Genomic DNA, 20,291 nt, shown 5'->3' with positions numbered 1-20,291 from the left:
CATAGCCTCAAGATTAGAGGGAGCAGATTTAGGACTGAATTAAGAAGGAACTTCTTCACCTAGAGGGTTGTTAATCTATGGAATTCCTTGCCCAGTGAAGTAGTTGGCGCTTCTTCAGTAAATGTTTTTAAAGCTAAGGTAGATATCTTTTTGAACAATAAAGGAATTAAGGGATACGGTGAGAGCGCGGGTAAGTGGATCTGAGTCCACGAAAAGATCAGCCATGATCTTATTGAATGGCGGAGCAGGCTCGAGGGGCCGGATGGCCTACTCCTGCTCATAGTTCTTATGATCTTATGATACCACATTAAAATGATTTTTTTTGTGATACAACGGTAACAGTTCTGAGATACATTATAATTAAACTCACCCCACATTCTGCATTATATGCTTCGATTGGAAAAGCCACCTTTCACTAATAAAATGCTCAGATCCTATGGCGAAAAGAACTACAACATTGTCTTTGCAAATAACCTGACAGTTGATAACACCGGAGTTTTCTGATAACAATGAAACACTGCAGGACAAATGCTATAATGCTATAGTCGGGATTCTTCAAAAGCTTCACCTTGTGCTAATGCTATCATATATAATTGGCTTATATTCATTGTTAAATCTTAAACCATGCCCACGACAAATCAGTGTTTCCCCATTTTGAATGAACTCAAATGTTCATGTAACATGATTAAGGAAAGGCACTAGTCTCATTTTAATTTGTTTCATTAAAGGTCATTCAAGAATTAAGATCAGTAAGTTCATCCAAATGTCTTTCCCATTAGGCCGAACACATTTATTTCTAGGATTATAAATGAATTTGGAAAGTAAATTGAAACACATTATTAATGAAGACTAATCAAAAACACCCTTATTTTAATTCAAAGAATGTCAGCAGTAAGAAAATGGAATGCTTTTCTCTTTAGGGCACCTCGCATCAGCATCAAGTACTCCCAGGTTCTGCATAGCAGAGCTGTGTCATCCTTCTGCTAGACATGCTGATGTCCTCAGAGTGATATTACAGTATTGTTCCAATCTATGCAAAAGCACAGCCCGTGATGGCTTAAAGCTATTTCATATATGAAGCTCCCAGCTATCCAGAGTTACATCTGTCTAGATTTGAAGCCAGAATGCAGAACAATGTGCTACTTCTGCCTAGTCCCCAAATAAACATGATATTAATTACTGCTTCATTGCCATATTAATTCCCCACCTCTCCTCACATAGATTAATTTAATTCACTTGTAAGTAAGTAACTAGGATAGGAATTGCAAATGGCTGTGCAGTTAGCAGATGCCCTGTCAAAATGTGATTTGTTTTAAGAAACCAAATAGATGAAGGCGACACCAGAACTCTTCAAATGACCTGCCTTTTAGACACCTCTGGAAAGTGATGGTATATGAATACTAAACTACTCCATTCTGCCTGAATGAATTTTCTAATAAAATCATCATATATCATTTATCCTTGAAGTATAATTCCTGCACTTAAAGGCTTTACCTCCTCAGCAAGCCCACATTTATGATTTAGAACTTTTTTCAAAGCCTTACTCATATTATATATATGTGCCACATTTAACTCCCTGCTCAACCTACACAATAACAGTGACTGCAATTCAAAACTCATCCATTGACTTGTAAAGCACGTTGGGATGTCCTGATGACATGATCTGGCACTATAAAAATGCAAGTCTTTTCTTTAGTGTAAACTCTTAGCCCAATAAACCTACAATGACTGAATTTATTTGCATGTCAAGAGCAAAGTCAAAAGTTAGAGATCCTGAAATCTAACATGTTCAGCCTAACCAGGAGGTGTATCAACAGGAGTTTCATTATGCTGCAGTTTGGCAATACTGAAATACATTTAAAGGAAGATATACTGCAGTAAATTTTTCAAAAAAGTTCAATTCATTTTTTTTTTATCAAAGTGGGCAGTAAAATGTACTTGTCATCATTATGAAAACCTGGATTGCTAGAACTAGGGATATTGTGCTGCCTGATTTGGCTTACCCGAAATTCCCAAGCTGAGGTGAGCTGGCCTGCAGGCCTAAAGCAGCAAGTTGAAGCTGCCAGCATACAAAACACAAGCCATCACTGTGGCTGATCTGGCAAGAAGCACAAGAAAGAGATTTGAAGAGTCATTGCTCTTCACACCTGTTGGATCAAACCAGAGTGAGAACTCACATAAACGCCTGTCAGGACAGGCCCAAACACCCAGATTCATTTGGCCATAAATCAATAGAAAGAGCTTACTCACTATTGTTTTCTTTTCCGTAAACATTCCGCTACCAGAAAATAAGCAACAAACACAGTCCTGTGCCAATGGTTTAAGTGTATAAAATGAACGATATAACTTTACCCAATTTATCTGCTTTACTGCCAAGGAATATATTGTTCACTGTAGCTGCTCATTACCTGTTTAATAAAGTTTATAAAAATATGCTTGCTATTATTTTAGAAACACTAAATGTTTTATATGCAGAGAGACATATAAGATCCTTAGGGGTCTTGACAGGGTGGATGTGGAAAGGATGTTTCCCCTTCTGGGAGAATCTAGAACTAGGGGTCACTGTTTAAAATTAAGGGGGGGCCCATTTAGAGAGGGATGAGGAGAGATTTTTTTCTCTCAGAGGGTCGTGAGTCTTTGGAATTCTCTTCCTCAAAAAGAAGTGGAAGCAGAGTCTTTGAATATTTTTAAGGCAGAGGTAGATAGATTCTCGATAAGCAAGGGGGTGGAAGGTTATCGGGAGTACGTGGAAATGTGGAATAATCAGTTCAGCCATGAACTTATTGAATGGCGGAGCAGGCTAGAGGGGTCGAGTGGCCTACTCCTGCTCCTAATTCGTATGTTCGTATGAGACCCACAGTGCTGGATCTCCTGTGCTTAGGCCACTTTGGTGAGATTGTTTGAGGGGAGGGGACAATGGGACTCAGATTAGCACCATTAATGACAATGAAAGCTGCAACTGTGGATCATGTGGTTGAGGTCAGATCCAGCACTGCCCGACTCTAGGGAAACATACTGTTGGTGACATACATAGCATGAGAGAGTTTTTCAATGGTTCACCAGCACTGGATCACCTCCCAGAATGCAATTCATTGACGGACCTCATTCCGGAATGTACGAGGGCTCCTCTGTGTCACTAGAATGGGCTGAATTTTACTAGCCCTCCAGCGTCGGGGATCATAGCAGGGGGGGGGGGGGGGGGGGTGGAGCCTGGAAATTCTTCCAGGAAAGGCCATCCACGACTCCTGACGCCGAGAAGGCCCCACTGCATTTTACCGGTGGCAGCGAGGCCTCAGTGGGCTCCCCCGCTGCATGGCAGTGGGACCTTCATTTCAATAAGTTAATAAAGGTTAATGCATGCAAATAAAATTAACTGGTTCCGACGGCCGTCCCACGCCAACATTCCGGCCACTGGGAAGAACTCCTGCGCCTTCGGATATCCGCATGGATATCCAAGGCGTGACACTGGTGGGGAGGAGGGGCAGTGAAATTCTCAGGGAGCGGGGGGTAGCGGTCAAAACTGATTCAATTGGCTGAAGGGATGGTGGGAAGGGGATGAAGGGCAAAGAGTGCAAAGTTCGATGTTGAAAGGTCGGGACTGGGAAAAATGGTTTCTCGGGCGGTGGGGGGTGAGAGTGAAATAAATATATTGTTTGATCATTGTGGGGGTGGAAGAAGGGCTTTGATGTTCAATTTACTGTTTTTATTGAAATCTCATGTGCTGGTCTCTTTAAAATTTTACATCCGCTGCCAGGGCTTGAAGCCCTTTAAAAATGGCACCGACGCCTGCGCGGTGTTGTAAGACGCCACTGTCGGGATGGAGTGGCCGTCCCTCTACGTCATCAAGGATGGCCGCTCTGCCCCCTCCACTTATGTGAGCCCCCGCAATTTGCAGCGCGCTTGTAAAATTCAGCCTAAGGAAAACGAACAGTGAACTGATTTAAAAAAAAATCAAGGCATATTTTTATAAGCATACAATAAGAGAATATATTGAAAAAAATTCCACCTCCTAAACTTTCCTTCATCTTTAAACATCAGTTTATTTCCAGCAACAAAAGCCTGATTACTGTAGTGTCATTTAAAGAAACATTTTCTGCTGCATATTTTAGAGTGTTTATTTTACTTTGTAACTACAAAGTGAAAAGTCTGTAATGCACAACTTTAGATAACAGAGACTTTAATGCTTTTCGATAATACAGCACAACTTACTGAACACATTATTTACTAGTAGTGCTAACTTTAACAGTTTATATTAATGCATCCAATCTGCTTGTTTGGACTGGTTTCAGGTGACTGGCAAAAGAAGCAAAGGCGACATGAGGAAAAACTTTTTTCAAAGTGAGTAGTTAGGATGTGGAATGTACTACTTGAGAGAGTGCTCGAGGCAGGTTCAATTGAGGCCTTCAAAAGAGAATTGGATAACTATTTGAAGAGATAATATTTGTAGTGCTGCAGGGAAAAGGCAGGGGAGTTGGTCTAGGTGAGTTCCTCTTGCAGACAGTATGCATGGATGTGACAGGCTGAATGGCCTCCTTCTGTGCTGCAATCATTCTAGGATTCTACTTATTGCAGCCTGTAAATTCAAACTTTCTTAGATGTTAAGGGGAAGGGTTATATGTCAGGGTGCTTTTATTTCATGAAAGTTTTTCTAGGACTATAATCAAGGTGATGATATGGTGCCAAAATTGCAAATTATTCCACTCCAAGACATTTAGGGGGTTGATTTTAACTCCCAGACAGGAAAGGGACGGCAGGCCCATCTGGGAGTGGGAACTGGCTGCCTGGTTGGTAAAACTAAGCAGCTCGGAGGATGCTGGGGATCAAGGGAACAGTCCCTGGCACAGGGTAAGTAGATTGGTGGGATTCAGGAAGAGGTATTGCGGTTGGAGAGCAGGCAAAGCTCAGTCCATAGAAGGCCCAAAGTTTCCTTGTAGGGCCATTAGGAGTAAAAATTCTGCCGAGTGTTAATATTAGGAATTCCTAGGTCAGAGACAGGCAAACATTTTGCAAAGTACAGCTCCCTTTACTCTGTAGAGTGCCAAGCTGTATTTTCCATTTGCCACTCCAGCCACCCATTTACCCACATTATGGAAAGCATTGTACTTTGTGCCTTACCTACTACAAACTTTATTGCAATTGCAAAGATTTGTTTCTGGGTCCTTACAGTTGACATGAGACATTTACCCTACCAGTCTGGGTTCGATTTGAACTGGGATCTCATGGGTGAAAGGACTGTGTTCTAGCTCCCGTAGCAACGCGCCAAGTTCACACATTTTTAGAAGCACAAGTACTGCTTTGATGAGCACTTTGAATGACTCTGTCAACTCCAACTTCCCTCACAATTATCCAGAACTCGAATTCTGATAAGCTAGGCGAGATCTGTGCACTGTGCTGTTGAGTGTAATTGGTGGTGATGAATGGATTGTCCATAAATGCTTAACACGGAAAATTTTCAAAAGTAACAAAAAAGTAACCATTTGTGTTTGAATGTTTAGGGTTATCATGAGCCACATTCTTACTTACTGGGAAAAGCACAATGGGCACAGTCAGCGTGACGGCCACTAGCACAGCCAGACGAACACACAACAGCAAAGTGTCAAACTCGTGCACCTTTGTATAGGTATGAAGCAATTCCGTTTCAACTTGCCCTGTGTGGGGAGAAAGGAAAAGCACAACCACAATGAGTCTTATCTGGAAGCAAAGAGATTAATTGAGCAGCAAATGTTGGCACTTCATTACTCTTCTACTTGACATTTTGGGACTTATATTAATTGGAACAAAAACAAAAACCCTCACCACTGCCAGTGCATTTTTTTGCATGTGATTCTAAGAGAAACTGATGTTTGGATTATCAAACTCAGTATGGCCGATTTTGCATCAGCATTCCTTGCATCTGACTTACCGTAAAAGGTCAGGTAGCCAAAAACAGCAGCCAGCATGTACATGATGAGCATCGCAGTTATCGACACATTGGAGACATGCTGCATTTTCTTTTGAGATCGTCTGAAAAGTAAGCAGAATTTTTGTTTTACTTCTCTGCACGATAACTTGTCTAAACAATGACAGATTTTTTTTTCCTGTTCTAAGACCTACACTGGCACTTCCATTATCTGCAGTGTTTTGCTTTTGTCTGAAGTGACAGTTCCCCATAAGCAGTGAAATAAATTGACAATAAGAAGATATAACTTCTTCAATTTTTGTTAAATAAGAACATGGGGAAATATTGTCCTTAGACTTTAATCCTCCTTTAAAACTTCTGTGCATTTTTTCATGGAAAGTTAATAAATGTAACTTGTTGTGATGCTAAAAGCTGTGTCTGATATTCTTACCCTTTAAGTTCACTGTAGATAGGAAGTACTTCAGGATGACAGACAAATGCAAAGGCCAAGATGGGAATGGTGTAGGCTGTCTAAAAAATAAAGAAAGAAAACCTCATAAAATACTGAGCAAATATACAAGGAAACTGTTCCCTAAGTACATTTGAAGTCCGGCATACCTGTGAGTTGAACACCAAATATTTTGGTTTGCACATGTCTGCTTCATGATGGGCTTCATAAATGACACCATTGGTATGGATGTGGGAATCATCTTCATCACTTGTTGCTGTGTGCCCATTAACATAGGGCATCATGAGGTTCAGATCGTAATCTGTAGTTTTGTTGCGTACCATTGGATACATTGTTACCAAGTGCCCGCTAGTATTTGCCAATGCTGTCAGATTTCCTGAATGATGACCCAGTGCAGGCAATGGGCAGGGGATCTGAAATTTTTTATATATTACCTGGAAGAATATTTTAGTAGGTTTATTTTAAAATATAAATGTTTTTGCAAAATATACAGTACAAATATAGTTGAGGTGCAGGACAATCCTCCATACTGCAAAAGACTTTTTATACAGACTGAATGTACATTATAGAAAATTGGTAGACAGATCAACAACTTTGATTTAAGTAGCGCTTTTAACCAAAGAGGATAGGCAAGCAATGTGCTTTTAGCAGATGCCTGCAAGGGCTGTGTGTGTCACAAGGCATAAGGTTTCATCCAGGCAGGCCTTGAGCGAGACTTCTGCCCAACAGCTCCCTGCTTGGCATGGTTCAGACCAGGAGCTGCTTAGAAATTAGCAACAACTAACATTGAATCTATGCAGTCATGCTGAGGTTGGTGGTGTACTGCTCTAATGCGACTACACAAAGAGTAAGTGGTTTCTTATGGTCACTGTTTATAAGAGACTTTTACATTTCTCTGCCATTGATGCTTAGATAGGATTATAAATTCCTGCTATTATATCACATATTCTATCCTAAAGCGCAAGTTCTCTTCTGGAGCAAAGAACTGATGTGAACCAGTGGATCGATTGCCAGTCTACGTTCCAGCACAGAATCTGCCCATATTAACACTAGCCTTGTATTACTGTTTAATATAGTCTGCCCATACTTACAACGCCAACAAAGAAAACCATACAAGAGAGAGAAAATCCACTTGTATAACCAAGATACCCTGTACAGAGACAAAGAAAATAATAGTGATTTAAATTATCAACTTTTTGCTTCTATGACAATACTAACTATATATTTAATTAAGATTTCTTAACAAAAAATACCTGACTAGATGGTCTGTGAACAATTGTAATTATTATGCTAACATCATAATAAATGATCAGCTGTTCGTCTGTGATTTCAATGGGTCACAATACATAGAATTACACAGAATATACAGCACAGAAACAGGCTACTCGGCCCAACCAGTCGAAGCTGACGTTTATACTTCATTTGATCCTCCTCCCATCCTTCCTCATCTAACTCTATCAGCATAATCCTCTATTCCCTTCTCTCTCATACACTTATCTAGCCTTTCCTTAAATGCATCTATACTATTCGCCTCAACCACACCCTCTGGTAGCAAGTTTCAAATTTTCACCACTCTCTGGATAAGACGTTTCTTCTGAATTCCCTATTTGATTCCTTGGTGACTGTCTTATATTGATGGCTGCTAGTTTTGCTCTTCCTAACAAGTGGAAGGTACTCAGTACCTTGCTCTACGGCAGCGAGGCCTGGACAACGTATGCCAGCCAAGAGCGACGTCTCAATTCATTCCATCTTCGCTGCCTTCGGAGAATACTTGGCATCAGGTGGCAGGACTATATCTCCAACACAGAAGTCCTCTAAGCGGCCAACACCCCCAGCTTATACACACTACTGAGTCAGCGGCGCTTGAGATGGCTTGGCCATGTGAGCCGCATGGAAGATGGCAGGATCCCCAAAGACACATTGTACAGCGAGCTCGCCACTGGTATCAGACCCACCGGCCGTCCATGTCTCCGCTATAAAGACGTCTGCAAACGCGACATGAAATCGTGTGACATTGATCACAAGTCGTGGGAGTCAGTTGCCAGCATTCGCCAGAGCTGGCGGGCAGCCATAAAGACAGGGCTAAATTGTGGCGAGTCGAAGAGACTTAGTAGTTGGCAGGAAAAAAGACAGAGGATGCAAGGGGAGAGCCAACTGTGCAACAGCCCCGACAAACAAACTTCTCTGCAGCACCTGTGGAAGAGCCTGTCACTCCAGAATTGGCCTTTATAGCCACTCCAGGCGCTGCTTCACAAACCACTGACCACCTCCAGGCGCGTATCCATTGTCTCTCGAGAGGCCCAAAAGAACAAGTGGAAACACTCTTTCTGCATTTGTCAATCAAAATGTTTCATAATGTTAAAGACCTCTACCAGGTCACCCCTCAGGCTTCTCTTTAAAGAGAAAAGAGACCCTGCCTGTTCATCCTATTATCTATGCTGGTGGCAATTACTGTACTAGCCAAGCTGTTCCAGTACAGCTACAACTCTGGCATCTACCCTGCAAAGTGGAAAATTGCCCAGGTATGTCCTGTGCACAAAAAGAAGGACAAGTCCAACCTGGCCAATTAATGCCCCGTCAGCCTACTCTCAATCATCAGTAAAGTGATGGAAGGTGTCATCAACAGTGCCATCAAGCAGCACTTGCTTAGCAATAACCTGCTCAGTGACACTCAGTTTGGGTTCCGCCAGGGCCACTCAGCTCCTGACTTCATTACAGCCGTGGTTCAAACATGGACAAAAGAGCTGAACTCAAGAGGTGAGGTGGGAGTGGTTGCCCTTGACATCAAGACAGCATTTGACTGAGTATGGCATCAAGGAGCCCGAGCAAACTGTAGTCAATGGGAATCTGGGGGAAAACTCTACACTAGTTGAAGTCACACCGAACGCAAAGGAAGATGGTTGTTGGAGGCCAATCATCTCAGCTCCAGGACATCACTGCATGAGTTCCTCAGGGTAGTGTCCTAGGCCCAACCATTTTCAGCTGCTTCATTGAAGCACCTTCCTTCAATCATAAGGTCAGAAGTGGGGATGTTTGCTGATGATTGCACAATGTTCAGCACCATTCACGACTCCTCAGATACTGAAGCAGTCCGTGTTGAAATGCAGCAAGACCTGGACAATATCCAGGCTTGGGCTGATAAGTGGCAGGTAACATTCGTGCCACACAAGTGCCAGGCAATGGCCATCTCCAACAAGAGAGAATCTAACCATCTCCCCTTGACATTCAATGTCATTACCATCGCTGAATCCCCCACTATCAACATACTAGGAGCTAACATTGACCAGAAACTGAACTGGAGTAGCCATATAAATAACATGACTACAAGAGCAGGTCGGAGGCTAGGAATCCTGCGGCGAATAAAACCTCCTGACTGCCCAAAGCCTGTCCACCATCTACAAGGCACAAGTCAGGAGTGTGATGGAATACTCTCCACTTGCCTGGATGGGTGCAGCTCCAACAACACTCAAGAAGCTCGACACCATCCAGGACAAAGCAACCTGCTTGATTGGCACCCCATCCACAAATATTCACTCCCTCCACCACCGACACACAGTGGCAGCAGTGTGCACCATCTACAAGATGCACTGCAGCAACACACCAAGCCTCCTCAGACAGCACCTTCCAAACCCGTGTCCTCTACCAACTAGAAGGACAAGGGCAGCAAATGAATGGGAACACCACCACCTGCAAGTTTCCCTCCAAGTCACACACCATCCTGACTTGGAACTATATCGCCGTTCCTTCATTGTCCCTGGGTCAAAATCCTGGAACTCCCTTTCCAACAGCACTGTGGGTGCACCTCCCATGGACTGCAGCGGTTCAAGAAGACAGCTCACCACCACCTTCTCAAGGGCAATTAGGGATAGGCAATAAGTGCTGGCCTAGCCAGCGACACCCACATCCCATGAATGAATTTTTAAAAATTATGAAAACATATTTTGATAGTTCATTTCAACTGGGACAAAAACGTAGTCACTGAAACAGTGCAATTTTCTGCATGTTTGTTGAGTATAACTATTCCACTGCCAGTTTGTTAAGGCTATATGTCAGGAAAGCAATGACATACCGAGTAAGATACAAATGTTAACTACTGTGAAGCAGTAATTTTGGAGCCCTTTGATAAGGAAAGAGGGCCTCTTTAAATTATATCAGGCCAGTTCTTTCTGATGCTTCATACCATCTGCGACATACCAGAAAGACACTTAAATTGGTTCCTGATAATATCTGGCCATGTGCTTACAATTTTATTTTAACACTCCATTTAGTGTTGTCATACTGCTGGCACAAGCAGCTGAAATAAACTTTTGCTCCAAGACTATGAAAGTATTTTGTAGAAGAGAAATAGCTTACCTAAATTCTTTAGAAAAGTCAGCGGTAGGATAATACACAGTGACACAATTACAACAAGGTAATTGCCATTTATATACCATTCTCTGAAAGAGAGAGTTTTATTTCATTATAATTTCATTTCATAATAAACAAGGCCACATATAAAATAACATTTGCATCCTCCAAGTTCCAATTGCTTTATGTCTTTCCACCGGGAATGCTGTCTCAGAAGCTAACATAATAATTCTCCCCAGATCCCATGACAATTAATAATCAGATAACAACCATATATACTGGTTTATTGGTCACTATTTGTGGGTTGAAAGTGGGTGTCATGTTATGGACAAGTCATTGTGGTCCATGGTACTGTATCAATCCTGGGCTGTGCATTCCCCTGCTACTAGCCTGATCCTGCAACTCCCAGACTCCCATTTATGCTTCTGCTTCCCAAACTCCAGCTCTCGATCCATACAAAGCAGCAGCTGCGTATGGAACTGCCTTCATGCATTACAATAAAACTTCCTGCTCTCCATGCATGCCATGATGTGTGTCAAAGTTCCACTCAGCCCCACCACCCATCCAAAACTTTTTAATTGGTGAGTAGACAATCACCTTATAATTGTACATACACAGCCATTTACTGAAACACATTGCATTTTTACGGTTTATCAAACATGTGTTTGTAAAAGAGAACAGTATTCTAACTGTATGGAAGCATTACACATTGCACAATTATCAATTTCACAAATCATTTTTATTTTGTTCTGATTACAGTGTTTTAAATATCTATCGCATATTGGTCTAAAAGCATCAGATTCATATTGCAATAGGTCCGAGTCAGAGGCTGAGAATTCTATAACTAACCTCCTGACTCCCAAAGTCTGTCCACCATCTATGAGGCACAAGTCAGGAGCGTGATGGAAAACTCCCCACTTGCCTGGATGGGTTCAGCTCGAACAACACACAAGAAGCTCGACACCATCCAAGGCAAAGCAGCCCGCTTGATCGGCACCCCATCCACCACTTTCAACATTCTCTCCCTCTACCACTGGTGCACAGAGGCAGCAGCACCTTGGGTGTACAAACACCAAATGAACTGCAGCAGTTGCAGAAGTCAGCTCACCACCACCTTCTCAAGGGCAATTAGGAATGGGCAAGCAACGTTCACATCCCAAGAATGAATAAAATTTTTTTGCCCTATACAACATACTTCGGGCTGAATTTTCCTGGCCCCAGAGTGGTGGGCTTGGGGGGGGGGTCAAGGAAAATAGAGGGGGGGGGGGGAGCTGTATTAGCAAGGCTGCCGATACATTCCCACCACCAGGGAGCTTTCCCAGGGATGGGCTGGAAAGTTGGACTGCTGTCTGCTCTATGGACGTGGGCAGCCAAGTTCCATTGTTAAAGCCCCATTAGGGGTGATTTTGTATCCTCTCTCCCATTTTGATGGCAGTGGAGCGCCCCCCCCCCCCCTCACCCCCAGCCGCGTGTGGAAGTTGCCAGCCCAATGGAGGAGGCTGCCCTGCGGCAGGGCAGGTGACCATTGGAGCCAGAGGCACCATGCCCCAAAGAGGGGCCTGCATTTACGAAAGGTCACCATCGCGGCTGAGACCAATCCAGCAGAGGGGTTTCCCCTCCATCCCGATTCAGCTTCTGGGTCTATAACCTGGCTATTCAATTACTGATGTGCAGGACAGCGAGAATGTTGGGCCAGCGAGGGCGCCTCCATTTTGAGGAGATCTCATGTTCTCAGACCTGCCTCAATAGCACCCACCTCTCCCAGTGGAACTGCTGAGGCTCTAGAGTTGCTGGCCCTCTGTTTGAACTTGCAGCGTTTAGATCCCGGCCAGCCTCCTTAATAGGACGGCGAGCTTGGAGACAGCCATTTAGGAGGCCGCCTCCTGGAAGATTGTGACACCGGTCTTGCTGTCGGCAAGTGCAGGCTCGGGACCCCATTTGGTTCTGATGTTGAGATCCCGGAGCCCATGGGAACATTTTGCCCTGTGTTTCAGGACCTTGACTATATTTTGAAAATAGATTGCTTACTTTTCATCATGGGTGCTGACTTACTCATTTAAAATTGTCCAGGGTTGTCATTCCTAATAGCTAATCATTGATGAAAACTCCGTAGATGTGGATGTCAGTCGAGACCTGGCTGTAAAAACCTCCCACGAATGACTAGTTTGCTAATGCTCACTGTTAGGACTCACAGATAAAGACAAAGGTAAAGGCATAACTAAGGAGGATATGAAGGATCGAAGTGTAAATAGGGTTTCTTACACTGAAGTTACTTTGGGAGAACTGCTGAGAAAATTCCCAGTGGGAGTGCCAATCAGAAGGCAGCGAGCTGAGCTGAGAAACTTCATTTACGGCTCAGTACAGGGACTGAGAACAGATTTGTATCCTCTTCTTAGAAAGAAAATAGTTAAATTTGAAACTGAAAGATGGTGAGAAAGGGACCTTTATTCACTCTCAGTACAACTCCTGTGTTATAGATTTGTAATGAGCCATGAAATACAGTTTAAAAAAAAAAATGCTTCTTTTAAAGCCTAGATACATACCCATTGACCTCGTCAATTCCCGTAAATGACCGAATTACTTCTGGTAGTTCATATTTGACTATAAACAGGTAGCTTGACATAGCTGCAACAAGAATAGTTTTATTAGAATGCAATGCTGCTGTAAATTTAATTCATTTCAGTTTTAGCAAAGGGTTCCTTAGAGTTAAGGAATTTGACAGAAAAATGTTTCCCTTTTTTTGAGGAGCAAAGGGACGGGGCAGGGGAAGAGATTGTGCATGTAATTAGTGTACTTGTAGGTAAAACCCTCCAACCAGCATATTCTGTTATTTTGTGGAAAAATTCTGCTTGCAACATGATTGTTTTCTAACATGGTGGATGTGAGTTATTGGAGGTTGACCAGCATTCATGATCCTGTACTCAAGCAAGACGGCAACTTCTTCAGGAGACAAGAGAGTTGAAAAAATAGATATGAAGAAAATAAAGTTATACGGGGGACCTCCAGGGACAAGGTAATGTTTAATGCACTGGATAATCAAGCTGAAACCTGGCAATATCCACAAGGTTCAGAACACCTTAGCACTGCAGCCTCACAGCTCCGGCGACCCGGGTTCAATTCCGGGTACTGCCTGTGTGGAGTTTGCAAGTTCTCCCTGTGTCTGCGTGGGTTTCCTCCGGGTGCTCCGGTTTCCTCCCACATGCCAAAGACTTGCAGGTTGATAGGTAAATTGGCCATTAGAAATTGCCCCTAGTATAGGTAGGTGGTAGGGAAAATATAGGGACAGGTGGGGATGTGGTAGGAATATGGGATTAATGTAGGATTAGTTTAAGTGGGTGGTTGATGGTCGGCACAGACTCGGTGGGCCGAAGGGCCTGTTTCAGTGCTGTATCTCTAAACCTAGGGTAAGATAGCATTTGCCAGTAAACTATATATATGGGCAAAGAAAAAAGAGTTCCCATTGAATGATATAATTGAATTTTAAGTACTCCGAAATAATAGGACGGTCGATTTTCCTGGAGCTGGGCCTGGCTGTATTGAACTGCCTCGACAGAGAAAAATGAGAATCAGACAGCGAGGAAAGCATGCATGTAAGGGAACTTGCTGAATTTTCCATCTATTCAGTGAAATGGACAGAGAATCAGGCATTCCAATATGCCGGAATGCCGGACTTGATCAAACTACCTATTGACTGAGCTAAAGTTTCAGGCAATTCCAATTCTGATGCCTGTTTGTACTTGTCAGACTGAATTGTGAAAATTACTGGATTCATGGAAATATGAAAATTGATAGAATTTTAATGGACTTTGTCTACAAACTTTAGAATTTCAGTCAGATTTTGTTCATTTCTTCCAAAAAATTCTCTATAAAGTGCTATCACTCATTCCAATTTTGTCTAGAAACGCTAAAGAATGTTTAAATTGGGGCAGCTAGAATAATTGTTTTTGTATTCTTTAAATTAATGCATATGTCAGATATTTTAAAAAACAAGATAACATGCCTACTTAAAAAAAAAGTTGCTTATTTCATTGCTTGCTTGTGATTTTAAGAATGGTCAAACAGAACAGATTAATATTAACCATATTTGAAAATTTGACTTGAAAAGGTTAATTCAAAATGTGCATCAATTTCTCTCGACAGTCAAATGAATGTCAAGTAATCAGTTTCATATATATAGAATCATTGAATAGTGCAGTACAGAAGGAGGCCATTCAGCCTATCGAATCTATGCTGGCTGTTTCAAAAAGCTATCCAGTTAGTTCCACTTCCCTGCTCTTTGCTCAAACCCCGCAATACTTTTTTCTTTCAAGTATTTATACAATTCCTTTTTGAAGGTCATTATTCACTTTGTATCCACCACAATATCAGGCAGCGCATTCCAAACCTAACCACTTGTTGCGTAAAAAAGTATTTCCTCATGTCATCTCTGGTTCTTTTGCCAAGCACCTTTTATCAATCTTTCAGCCACTGGAAACAGTGCCTCTTTACTTACTTTGTCAAGACTCTTCATGATTTTAGGCACCTCTATTAAATCTCCTTTTAGCCTTCTCTGCTTTACGGGGAACAACTCCAGCTTCTCCAGTCTATCCAAGTAACTGTAATCCCCAATCCCTGGAAGCATTCTAGTAAAGCGTCTCTGTACCCTCACCAAATCCTTCATGTGCTTCCTAAAATTTGGTGCCCAGAATTGGACACAATGGGCTGAATTTTATTAGCGTGTTGCACTTCACCGCGGCGCGCTTTGAAGCTGGCGGCCTTCCGACACAGAAACGCCACCGCTGAGGCCCCGTGATATTTTACACGGGAGCTCATTTAAATGGAGGGGGCAGAACAGCCGCCCCCGGTGACGTAGAGGGGGCGGCCGCTCCGTCCCCGGCAATGGCGTCCACTGCACAGGCACCGGCACCATTTTTAAAGGGCTTCAAGCCCTTAGCAAAAATTTGAATGCTTAAAGAGAAAGTACGTTGTTAATTTTTTAAAATAAAAATCAAGTGCAGGAGGTCCTTTCCCAACCCCCCAATGGATGTTTTATAGGCCAATATGACACACATTAATTTTATTCCCACCCTGAACTTTCCCCCAACCTTGTCACTTTTGCCGTTCAACCCCTTCCCACCATCTCCACAGCCAATAAAAAATGTTTTACCTACTCAATTTCCTCCTGCCCTGATAATTTCAGTCCTCTCTCCCCACCAATGTCTCACCTCGGAACTCCGTATAGCGTTCCGAAGGCGTGTGAGTTACGGCCAGTGGCCGTAAAATCGCCATTGGACAGCCGTTGGGACCAGGTAAGTTAATTTCAATATTTATTCTGCTAATTTTCGTATTGAAATGAAGGCCCGCTGCTTGGCGGCAGGGGGGCCGCATTGAGGCCTCACCGCCACCGGTAATATATGATGGGGCCTTCTCAACATCGTGGGTCGTGGCCGGCCGCTCCTGCAAGCATTTTACGGGCCTCCCTGCCATGATCCACGACATTGAGGGGCTGGTAAAATCCAGCCCAATATTCCAGCTGGGGCCGAACTAGTGTTTTATATAGGTTTAGTATAATTTCCCGGCTTTTGTACTCTGTGCCTCTATTTATAAAGCCCAGGATCTCAAGTGCTTTATTATCTGCTTTGTTAATCTAACCTGTCACCGTCAAAGATTTATGTGCAAACACTCCCAGCTCTCTCTGTTTTTGCACTTCCTTTAAAATTGTACCACTTGGCTTGTATTGCCTCTCCTCATTCTTCCTACCAAAAAACAATCATCTCACACTTTTCTACATTGAATTTCATTTGCCATATGTTATGAAAGTGCTTCCATTTTAAATTTTTTTTTGAGGACTTGTGTCAAAACTGAGAAGATTCTATGGATGTGTTTTTTTTGCCAAGTTCACCGAAAGGACACTTAAGATGTGGTTTGAAAACCACCTGTGCTGATGGTCATGTGCTTTGGGCTCAGTAAACAACAGAACCCTTGGCGACTTGGGTTAAATGGTTACAGAAAAGCCACATGTCAAGGTTTATGGATGTCAGGAGGTTGACTCTCTGTTAGGGGTTTATACATTGTTTTCAGTACAGTTGGGTGTGAACTGTTTGAAGACATTTGGTGCTTTCCTGCCAAAGGAAAAGGAAACCACTCAGCTCTACCTCTGAAGGAATCCTACAAAGATCCAATGTGGGAGCGCTAAACTCCCTGGTGCTGCATAGCTCCTGAGAAACTGGAAAAAACTCAGATTCTGAAATGATCCCAGTGACCCGTCTCTGTATACCCGGACGTCTGACCAAAAAAGGGACAACTAACATCCTTCTACATCTTCTCTTTTTTTCTTCAAGAATTAGCAAGTATTTGGCCAAAGTATTCTTTTTAGTCTTTTTTTTGTAATAGACCTCTGCAGAGAGAATTGTTGTATTTTTTTCCAATGTGTGTGTGAGTGTAATGGGGGAATTTAAAAAGGAAACTTTCATATTTCAATCTGTGTGCTAATGCTTCACTTTGTTACTGGTTATGTCTTATTTCATAATAAACTGATAATTTTGTTGTTTATTAAAGAAACTTGGTTGGTGTATTTTATTCTGGGATAAAAAATATGATTGGCTGTATCGGTAACCGGGTAAAAATTTAAATATATATTGCAGCCTGTGGAGAAGTGGAACTAGAAAAGACAGTGCACTCCTCCCGCCTCGGTCGTAACATGTGTCTGCCCATTCCATCAGTCTTGAAGCCTATTACTGTTTCGCTCACTGTTTAATGCACTACCAACTTTGCATCATCTCCAAATTTCAAAATTATGCCATGTACCTCCAGGTCCAAGTCCTTTAATGTATATCAAAAACAGCAGTGGTCCTAACACTGAACCCTGGGGAACACCACTGTAAACCTCAATTGAGTCCAAAAAACAGCCATTCACCACAATTCTTCTGTTTTCTATTTGGTAGTCATGCTGCTATTGTCCCTTTACATCATGTGTTTCAATCTTTTTAACAAGGATAATGTATGGCACTTTTTCAAATGCCTTCTGAAAGTTCATATGCACAACATCAACAGCACTGCCCTCATCCATCCTCTCTGTTACCTCATCAAAAAACATAATCAAGTTAATCAAACACGATTTTCCCTTAACAAATCATTGCTGGCTCTCCTTTATTAATCCATACTTGTTCAAGTGGCTGTTAATTTTCTCCTGGATCACTGTTTCTAAAAACATCCTCACCACCGAAGTTAAACCCAGGATGAAAATTATTTTTAAATAGACATTCCATTATCAAAAATATAATGGTCAATCCTTAGCAAAACAAAAACAATAACAATAACATAAGGATTCTGGCTTGGGAAACCATTAAAGAAATACCATACTTAAGCATAGATTTTTATTAAAAATTCATTACCTCCAATATTTTGCATTGTAATTGAGCTAAAAGCTGCAATTTTCCCAGGCCAACCAAAAGCTCGTTCTCCTAATTTCTCATAAATCAAAGAACCTGATTTAAAAAGAAACAAAGGCTTCAGTTAAACAAAATAATAACATTACTAGCAAAGGTAGGGCCCTACCAAATTCATGGTCAAATTTTACAAATTTCACAATCACAGCATTTTAAGAAATGTGAATTTCACCATTTTATGTATTGAAATCATAAATTTCATGGTGTCACAACAAACCATGAAAATTAGTTAAAACAAAAAAAGATGGGCAGTTTATGGTTTCAAATGGCATTTATTGTAAACTCAAAAACTATTGTAAAAAGCTGACTGTAAACAGGTCACAATCGTTATGCACTAATGTCAGTGGTCGAATGTGAGCAAGGAGCAAGCTGCAACTGTCCCTTTCTTCATTCCCTGTCTCTGTGCTGTGAACACATGTCCGTGTTTAGACACAGCTTTCTCTGCAGCCATGGAGTTTATTGGAATTGTCAGACAGCATCATGCAAGGTGGGGATTCTGCATTCCACAGAGTTCCAAAATTGCAACACAGGCAAAGTACAATCTGCTTCTTTTGCAATTCTTTTATAAGCAGGAATCGTAATTAATGAATTGATTAATTGACTTAGATGAAGGGACCGAAGGTATGGTTGCTAAATTTGCTGATGACACAAAGATAGGTAGGAAAGTAACTTGTGAAGAGGACATAAGGGGGCTACAAAGGGATATCAATAGGCTAAGTGAGTGGGCAAAGACCTGGCAAATGGAGTATAGTGTGGGAAAGTGTGAAATTGTCCACTTTGGTAGGAAGAATAAAAAAGAAGCATATTATCTAAACAGTGAGAGATCGCAGAGCTCTGAGATGCAGAGGGATCTGGGTATCCTAGAGCATGAATCGCAAAAGGTTAGTATGCAGGTACAGCACATAATTAAGAAAGCTAATAGAATGTTATTGTTTATCGTGAGGGGAATTGAATACAAAAGTAGGGAGATTATGCTGCAGCTATACAGGGCATTGGTGAGACCACATCTGGAGCACTGTGTACAGTACTGGTCTCCTTATTTAAGGAAGAATGTAAATGCATTGGAGGCAGTACAGAGAAGGTTTATTGGACTAATATCTGGAATGGGCGGGCTGTCCTACAAGGAAAGATTGGACAGGCTAGGCTTGTACCTGCTGAAATTTAGAAGAGTAAGAGGCGACTTGATTGAAACATATAAGACCCTGAGTGGACTTGACAGGGCGGATGTGGAAAAGATGTTTTCCCTTGTGGGAGAATCTTGAACTAGGGGTTACTGTTTAAAAATAAGGGGTCGCCCATTTAAGACAGAGTTGAGGAGAAATGTTTTCTCTCAGAGGGTCATGAGTCTTTGGAATTCTCTTCCTCAAAAGACGGTGGAAGCAGAGTCTTTGAATATTTTTAAGGCAGAGGTAAATAGATTCTTGATAAGCAAAGGGGTGGGAGGTTATCGAGGGTAGGTGGAAATGCAGAGTAATCAGTTCAGCCATGAACTTATTGAATGGCGAAGCAGGCTTCAAGGGTTGAGTGGCCTACTCCTGCTCCTAATTCGTATGTTTGTATGAATCTCCAGTGACAATTCTTGTCAAAGCCAGATATTGCATCAAATGAGTTTAAATCCACCATCAACAGGTGCATTTTTGCAGGGTCAAAGATACACAGAGCTTTCAGGAATGCCACAGAAGGCTGTTGAAACTTCAGAGCTGCTTTTTCTCCACCGCTTGACTTTTTCTTGTAGCGGTAATGTTGTTTGAGTTTCTTTGCCATGCAGGAAAACACCTGTTGAACACAGGCATTTAGGGCTGAATTTTACTAGCTCCCCGGCGTTGGGGGTTGTGGTGGTGGGCGGGGCGGAAAATACCTCTGGGAGAGGCCCCCACGGGCCTTGGGTCTGGGAAGGCCCCACCCCATTTTACTGTCGGTGAGACCTCGGGGCGGCCCCTCACTGCTCAGCAAAAAAAAACTTAACTTACATATTAAAATTAATGCTAATAAATGAATAATTACCTATCTCATCGCAACGGCCATCCCACGCCATTCGGAGATCTGAGGCGTAACACTGCTGGGGAGGGACGAGGAGTGAAATTTTCAGGGTGGAGGGGGGAGCGGGGAAAACTATTGGCTGAGAAGACGGTGGAAAGAGGTTGAAGGGCATTGTTAATGAAGATTGAGG

At 42.3% G+C, this 20,291-nt stretch overlaps 1 protein-coding gene across 4 annotated transcripts in view; it reads right to left on the bottom strand.

Annotated features, from left to right (window-relative positions):
* Positions 1–20,291, bottom strand: part of slc38a4 (solute carrier family 38 member 4) — a 112,908-nt gene that overhangs the window by 13,886 nt on the left and 78,731 nt on the right. For all 4 annotated transcript variants that reach the window (XM_068050375.1, XM_068050373.1, XM_068050376.1 and 1 more), the window contains exons 7-14: positions 18,068–18,160; positions 13,238–13,319; positions 10,701–10,783; positions 7,439–7,497; positions 6,497–6,781; positions 6,330–6,409; positions 5,903–6,003; positions 5,524–5,648 (exon numbers count right to left, since the gene is read on the bottom strand). In XM_068050375.1, coding sequence (XP_067906476.1) covers positions 5,524–5,648; positions 5,903–6,003; positions 6,330–6,409; positions 6,497–6,781; positions 7,439–7,497; positions 10,701–10,783; positions 13,238–13,319; positions 18,068–18,160 — 908 coding nt within the window. The remainder of the gene's footprint in view (positions 1–5,523; positions 5,649–5,902; positions 6,004–6,329; positions 6,410–6,496; positions 6,782–7,438; positions 7,498–10,700; positions 10,784–13,237; positions 13,320–18,067; positions 18,161–20,291) is intronic.

The sequence above is a fragment of the Heterodontus francisci genome, chromosome 18 (assembly GCF_036365525.1).
Source record: "Heterodontus francisci isolate sHetFra1 chromosome 18, sHetFra1.hap1, whole genome shotgun sequence".
NCBI classification, from domain to species: Eukaryota; Metazoa; Chordata; class Chondrichthyes; order Heterodontiformes; family Heterodontidae; genus Heterodontus; species Heterodontus francisci.
The sequence above is the reverse complement of the archived record's forward strand: the minus strand, read 5'-3'. Positions and strand labels throughout refer to the sequence as shown.